This window comes from Macadamia integrifolia, unplaced genomic scaffold (genome assembly GCF_013358625.1).
Source record: "Macadamia integrifolia cultivar HAES 741 unplaced genomic scaffold, SCU_Mint_v3 scaffold1762, whole genome shotgun sequence".
Classification (NCBI taxonomy): Eukaryota; Viridiplantae; Streptophyta; class Magnoliopsida; order Proteales; family Proteaceae; genus Macadamia; species Macadamia integrifolia.
Window position 1 is genome coordinate 117121 of NW_024868342.1, and position 8110 is coordinate 125230.

The following is an 8110-nucleotide window of genomic DNA, read 5'->3' on the forward strand; positions in this document are numbered from 1 at the left end:
AGAAGAATATGTTTTTTTTTTTTTTTTTTTCTCTGTTCACCAATAAAGGGAATAGTCATTAGAAAGAGAAGATGGCATCTGAAGAAGACAACAACACCTTGTGGACATCTGCTCCATTAAAATGTCCATAATCTATGGGTCTCTATTGTAGTAGCGGCAGCAGTGGTAGTTAAAACAGAACATCTGTGTGGTGCTACTGGAAGATTCACCTGAGCGTAAGATCAGCATAGTTGTTTTCATTATTATGGCCCATCCTTTAGATACCCAAACCAAAGTCAAAAGCTCCCGTTTAGTAGATTGTGTCTCTCTTTAAAGGTACAACTATGTTTTGAGTTGCATCAGCTGTTCTGAGGTATGTCAGTGATCAAATTTGAAGTATCAACGCATATCTTTCATGTTATTGAATATCTACCCATTTAATATAGAGGGAAAAACAAATGAGATTGTTGGTTGTACTGGTAATCTGGTACTTTATTTTCTGAATGATGCCATCCATACATTGGTGTCTTACTCCTAGCCAGGAGTTTCAAAGTACTGTTGCTTTTACCCTTTTCTTCTTCATTCGGTTATCCCTTATTTATTGCCTTTTTTCACAGAAACCTTAATTATTTTTGGAGTAAAGAGACAATGGCCACTGTTAGTGTTAGATTGATATAGGGGATTCAATCTATATGGCCAGCCTGGACCTACCTGATTGTTAAATGGGCTGGGATAGGCATGTCCATGCTTCATCCATTTGTAATTAAGCAGGTTCATGGTTTGGGCAATTGGATGGGTTTGGGTCCTTTGGGATGGGTTTAAGGGGGTGCACTAGCTATTGGATCTGGAGCCTATACCTGAGCTCTGCCCATTGATAATAAGATTACTGAGCCAAAATTCTGTCTTGAATTCTCATCAAACCCATTTAACTTTAGACAATCACTTTCTAACAAGAACTCTTGTCATTGTTGTCAAATAAGTTGAATAATCGCATGGATTTGGTGTTGCTTTGTATGTTTATGGAAGGAAGTGGTTGCTTTGTCTGTCCTCAATATTGATAGTGATTTGTGAATCAAAGTTTGGGAATTTACATTTCAGTAGATTTTCTATTGCTATTCTTTTCCTATTGATGCTCTGTTTGCAATGAAATTATTCATTGGCTTGAATGAACAACAATATGTGACTGAATATTGGGTCTTTCTATCTCATTATCACTTTTATGATTGGTAAACACGGAAAGTTTACTAATCATGGGTTTGAGTGCCTATATTAAAAAATTATAAAATAACATTTTAATTAATCATGATCAGCAATTTATTATTTGTTTAATTTGAATGTAGATTTATTTTTACAATGGAGTTTGATGACGGCTACAAGAGGCGAAGGAAAATCATAATCTTTGCTGCAGCTGCTGTTGTTATAGCAATAGACCAATATATCAAAAAATATCTGAACAAAAAGCCATACCGTTGTGAACCCCTACGCGGTATTATTGAGACAGAGAGAATTATCAATCACAGTGATAAAACCTGTCGAGAACAAATAAGGTTAAGCAAGAGGGCTTTTTTCAGTTTAAGTCATTTGATTAGGGAGAAGGGTCTATTGAGGGATAGCAAATCTGTGCAAGTGAATGAACAACTAGTTATGTTTCTACAGATAGTAGGACACAATGTTAAAAACCGTGTCATTGCACACAAGTTTGGACATTCTGGTGAGACTGTAAGTCGGTACTTTAACCTTGTATTAGGTGCAATTATTAAATTGTATCCGATACTATTGAAACCTCCAAGTGTCGCAGCACATCATCAAATAACAAGTAAAGAAGGAAGATTTTACCCTTATTTCAAGGACTGCATCGGAGCCATAGATGGATCCCATATCCCTGCGTGGGAGCATCTAAGCGACCATCTGAGGTTTTGTGATAGGAAGGGTGATAGGAAGCGACCATCTGAGGTTTCCCAAAATATTCTTGCTGCCTGTGACTTTGACATGAAATATACTTACATTCTTTCTGGTTGAAAAGAGTCAGCATTAGATGCTCGAATCTTAGACAATGCATTACACAGAGACGGTGACGGGAAATTGGTGGTGCCACGAGGTAAATATTATTCGTTGATGTTGGGTATGCTAACCAAGCGGGGTTCTTACAGCCATATCGAAATGTTCGATACCATCTGAAAGAGTGAAGAAATTGTGATCAGTCACCAAATGATAAAAAGGAATTGCTTAACCTGAGACATTCACAATTAAGAAACGTGATTGAACGTTCATTTGGCCTCCTGAAGTCAAGATTCAAGATCTTGAAAAACCAACCAGAATATCCTTTCAAAACACAAGCAAGAATTGTGTTGGCATGTGTGTTGTTGCACAACCATATTCTTACACAGAATAATGTTGAAGAAGAAGAGTGATGGCTTGATAAAGAGGATGAAAAGGGTGAAGAAGATAGTACTAATACCCAATCTACCCCTCACCAAGTAAATGATGATGTTGAAGACGATAGTTCTGATGGAGAGGATCATGTGCAGGAGAATGGTGTGTAGACACCGAATTTTGTCACCCCCCGGCAATGATGACAATATGAAGGATTACATGTTGGATATTTTAGATTTGGAAACTTTTCAAACTTAGGGTATAACATGACATATTTTCTTATAAACTTTCAAGAAAAAATGTTTTTAAAAATTAGAATTTGATGTTGTGGATTATTTTTGTTTGTCCCCTCAAGTCGGACATTACACTTTGATGCGAGAACTATGCGAATCGACGCATGATTCTCTCTTTCATTATATGATCCGGGTCCCTACTTTATGCATATTTTTGTAAGGGTTTTCGATCGATACTACAATCGTGTCTCACATCATTGGATAGTGCTTGGACTGAACTTTCTAACGACATATTACACGTCAAATTCCGATAAACGGTTTGAAAGATATGACCCCCGAAAGTTGACTCCAAAGTTCGGTATCAGATTCTATTCCGAGCAACCAAAGGGTACCACATGGTGCCCAAACCCCTTTGTCCAAAAGCAAGCATTTTTGGACAATTCTCTCTAGTTTTTTAGTCCCACATCGGAAATATGAGAGAATTGTCCCAAGTCCCAAGTCCCAAGGCTATAAGAATAGCCCTTTCCTCTCTTCCAAGGGAAGGAGAAAAATTTGAGAGAAGGAATATGGCCCCATGAAGGTTTTTGCTAATTCCCTCTCTCTAAATAAAGAATTCCTCCAAGTAAAAATTTTTGAATGTGTAATCCTTCCTTGAGCCGGGAGACCTAGCCCGGTTTGGTTCGATTTTGGTCTTGAATCACAAGGGTTATCTCCCCTTGTTTCTTGATTAAAGCCGGTTTAAGGTATTTTTCTTTTCCTAATTGCAGTTTAGAACTAGCTTATCTAATTTAGTAGATTAATTTCTAATTTATTAATACTTGATTTGTTTAGATTAATTATGTTTAATTAGTTTCAGTTTGGTTTAATACGGTTTATTAGATGTGAATTGATTTATTCCGATCCAATTAAAGGTATTTAGGTTTAATTGATTCTTTTAGATTTATTAGGTTTAATTGGTTTTTTTTTTATTTATTTAACATGCTTACTTAAGTAGATTTGATTTGGTTTAGTTTTTTTTAAATTGTTTTTTTATTCTTTTAATCTAGACCCTTAGATTAGGATCTCAAGCCCTAATCTCCCCCCATTCTCCTTCCTTATTCTGTTGGACCCAATTACCCTACTAGAGTACTAGTGGTCCTAATGGGCCTCAGCTCGAACACTCTCCTAATTCCTCTAATGGGCCTTCATCAAGTTCTCCTATTGGACATTCTCCAATCTACCTTAGTGAACCTGCAACCGAACCCCCCCCCTCTTTCTTCTCTTCTTCTTCTTCTCCTGCTACTTCTATTCCTCCTAACCGAACTCAACTTTCTCCTTCTTCTCTTCTTCTCTTCTTCTCTTTTCCTTCCCTGCTGCTGCAACCCCTAACCGGCAGCCACCGAACCCGCTTCTCCTCCTTCTCTTTTTCTTCTTCTTCTTCTCTTCTTCTCTTTTTCTTCCTAACCGAACCTGCAACCGAACCGCCCCTCCTTCTTCTTCTTCTTCTTCTTCTTCTTCTTCTTCTCCTTCTTCTCATCTTCTTTTTCTTTCCTTCCTCCAAAATCTGCAGCGACCGAACCCTGCAACTCACTTCCTCTTCTTCTTCTTCATCTTCTATTCCTTGTAAGAACCTAACCGCCGCCGCCGCCATCACACTCTTTATGACCGACGAACCCTGTGTGTCTTTCTCTAACCCATTTCTCGGTGAAACTCCGACTGCCACAGCACCACCAGCTCCATCGATGCCTTCGGCAGCAGCAGCGGTAGCTCCAGTGAGATTCATATAATACTTGATACCCGAATTGTGATACAATAATTATATACATGTGGGCCCGAAGGCATGATATTTACACAATAAAAGTACAATTCACATATCAAGTACATAAAGGAAACCATAAAAAATCAGAGTATACAGCTCGGCTCGGTATCAAAGGCTAGAGCTCAGCTTGGCATCAAGGTTTGAGCCCAGCTCGGCATCACATGGTGGAGCTCAGCTCGGCCTCAAAAGTGGAGCTTAGCTCGGCATCAGAACTGCGATCCCGCAGCACAACTCTCGTACGGGCAATCAGTGCCGTGTTCTAACTCCTCAAGGGCCCACCAGTCCTCTTCAGGGAACTCAACCATGGGACCCGACCCGTGCTCTTCAGATGGATGACCTGCAAAATCATCTAAAAAGAGGTGCACACGTGGGATGAGCTCACTAGCTCAGTAAGTGGAAAGATGGTCCAAACAACAGTCCACACAACAAAACACAATCATATGCACTACATGCTATGCAATACATTTTAAATCACATCCATTGAAGCAACATTACTAATTCTTTGGTTTAGTGCTACTACAACCAAAGTGCGCGTATACTCCGGGTACGAGCCGCGAACTCCATCCCGCGATACGCCCATAGGGCTGTCGGAGAAGGCCCACCGTGAGTACTCGAAAAAGTAAAAACATGTCGACCACCGGCTCTCAACAGAAATGTAAATGACTGAATTTAAAGGTGCTGACTCCAGCAATTTAAAAGCAGTACGATTGACCCTCTTGAATATACCACCGGGGTTGCCGACTGTCCTAATAACCCGTCGAGCGTTATGTCTAACCGCCACAGTGACCCGATAACCGCGACCACTGCTTCCCCCCAAATGGTAACCAAACACCTTAACCCCTGTTGGGAAGGGTCGTAGCACGGGAAGGTGAAAATCCTAAACTGCATGCTCCTATATGACAATAGTACGATTGCATAGTGCCACCGCGTCCCATACCACGGGCCACCAATGCACTCGTTTCCAAGCTGACTACAGCATCTAGTCTATCAATGCATCATGCACAATGATGTCAACATTCATCACATAAGCATCTCATCACTTGGCAATTAGAAAGTAAACATAACACCCATGCATAACAATATGAGGATGAACTAATCTACATAGCATATTCATGACGGCATGACTAAACTAGATACAATTAAATGAATGCCAAACAATGCCTTAAAACAAGGCCAAACGTCCTCTCCCCACTTACCTGTAGTGTACAAGGGTTTCCGTTCGGTACGGGTGAGATCCGGTGCGAGAAGCGTAGAATTTGGTGAACCTAACATGAGTGAGCGGGGTTAGTACTTCACCATTTTGGAATCAAAATTAACACGATCCAATGACACGATCACGTTTAGAATCCTAAAAGAAGGTCACACGTCCAATTCGGGCCCAATCGGACGGAAAAATCACATTCGGAGCCTCTCAGGTGGGTCAGACAGCCCACCTGTCTGGCCCACCTGTCTGGCCCACCAGTCTGGACCGACGGGTAGGTTGGCCCGTCGGTTGGCCCATCGGTCTGGCCCACCGGTTGGGCCAGGGGGCCTGCTAAGACCGACGAGCAGGGTGGCCCGCCGATTAGGCCCTGGTCTGGCCCGCCGATTGTGCCAGAGGGCCCTGCCCTCTCAGGCGGGTGCCCACAGGTGGGCCAGACTGCCCACCGGTCTTGCCCACCAGTCTTGGCGGGAAGCTTGCTGTTTCTTCCTAACTTCCTCTATTCTTTGGGGATTCAAATGGGGCTTTTCCAAACCTATTCTTCACACTTTCAAAGTCTTATAGGATGGTTCTAACCTAAATCTAGGTTAGATTTAAGGAATGGGAAGCCATCTAACCTTCTTTGCTCAAGAGCACCTTCAAAACCCCAAAATCACTTCAAATCCACAATGCTTCTCCAACCTTGTAAATACTTCTTCAAATCCTTCAAGATCAACACATAAATCATCTATTAAACCTTAGATTCATCATTTCAAAGGGGATTTACAAGATCTCAAGAAACCCTACTCGAATCAAGGGTTTTACTTGGGTATGGTGTATGTTTAAGGAACCCAACTTTGCTTACCTCTAAATGTAGATCTAGTGTTGAAGATCACTCTTCCGGCGCCGGAATGGGGAGATCAAGCCTCGGGGCCGCTGAAATCCATCTCTTCTTCCTCTTCCTTCTCTTCTCTTCTTCTTTCCTTTCCTTTCTCTCTCCTCTTTACTATCCTCACCAACGTACGAGTGTCTTAAATGAAAAAGAAAAGAAAATCACAAATGCTATATATATACTTCTTAATTAACTACTAATTCACATGGATGGGTCACTCAGGTGGGTGGATGCGCCCACCTGTCCGCCCACCTAAGGGCCAAAACTTACGATTTCGACAGAGTTCGGGCCTCGGCGCGAACCCCACCCTTGGCATACGATGTAATATACGTATGCACCTAAATATACTACTACATACCTGCTTTATCTGTACATGGCCTTATGATAGGTGCATGTACACGGCTTGGGTATTCCCATCTCTTCTGGCACTGGCTTGGACTTGTCGGGCCAGCCGGTGTTTAAGGTCGCCCTTGCCATCATAGTCTATAAGGAACCCGCTCTAACTCTCTCTGGTTCGGGCCCTGCATAGTTAAACCGGGTCAACCGTGAAATCAGATCGGGTTTAAGAAGTAGGGTATTACATTTACCCCTCCTTCTGAAAAATTTTATCCTCGAAATTGCGTACCTGGTTGATAAAAAAGATGAGGGTACTTGGCCCGCATTTTGTCCTCTTTTTCCCAAGACGCTTCTTCAAGTGAATGATTATCCCATCGCACCTTTACATATGAAATGGAGCGGTTGCGAAGGGTTTTCACCTTTCGGTCCAAAATTTCAGCTGGCTGCTCTGTATAGGTCATGTCAGCTTCAAGGTATTCTGGCTCCACGGGTAATACATGAGAGGGATCATGAACGTATTGCTTTAGCATGGATACATGGAATACATTATGAACATCCCCAAGTGAAGGTGGCAGAGCAAGCATGTAGGCTACTGAGCCAACCCGGGCTAAGATCTCAAATAGTCCAATGTATCTTGGGCTCAACTTCCCCTTTTGGTGAAACCTTTGCAACCCTTTAATAGGAGAGATCTTGAGAAATACCTTTTCTCCTGGCTGAAATTCGATGTCTTTTCTGCGGTTGTCCGCATAGCTCTTTTAACGGGACTAAGCTGTTTTAATCCGTTCTCGAATAACGTCGACTTTGTCACAAGTCATCTGTATCATCTCAGGTCCTAACATTCGACGTTCACCTACCTCATCCCAATACAAAGGAGTTCTGCACTTCCTGCCATATAATGCATCATACGGAGCCATCCCAATTGTAGCTTGGTAACTGTTGTTATAGGCAAACTCCATAAGAGGTATATATTCTTCCCAACTGCCAGTCATTTCCATTGTACATGCCCTGAGCATGTCCTCTAATATCTGTATGGTTCGCTCCGACTGACTATCCGTCTGTGGGTGGAAGGCAGTACTCAAATTCAATTGTGATCCCAAGGCACGTTGGAAGCTTTTCTAAAATCTGGAAGTGAACCTTGGGTCCCTATCTAATACAATGCTCACTGGCACTCCATGTAAGCGCACTATATTATCCATGTAAAGTTGTGCTAGTTTGGCCATAGAGAACTTGGTTTTGATGGGAATGAAATGAGCAGTCTTGGTAAGCCGATCAACGATCACCCATATCGCGTCCATTCCCTTAGGTGTACATGGTAGTCC

At 42.0% G+C, this 8110-nt stretch overlaps 1 protein-coding gene across 1 annotated transcript; it reads left to right on the plus strand.

Annotated features, from left to right (window-relative positions):
* The first annotated feature begins 1332 nt into the window (after positions 1-1332).
* Positions 1333-1998, plus strand: LOC122064786. The gene has a single exon (XM_042628536.1). The coding sequence runs from the start codon at positions 1333-1335 to the stop codon at positions 1996-1998; it is 666 nt and encodes a 221-aa protein (XP_042484470.1).
* The last annotated feature ends 6112 nt before the right edge of the window (positions 1999-8110 follow it).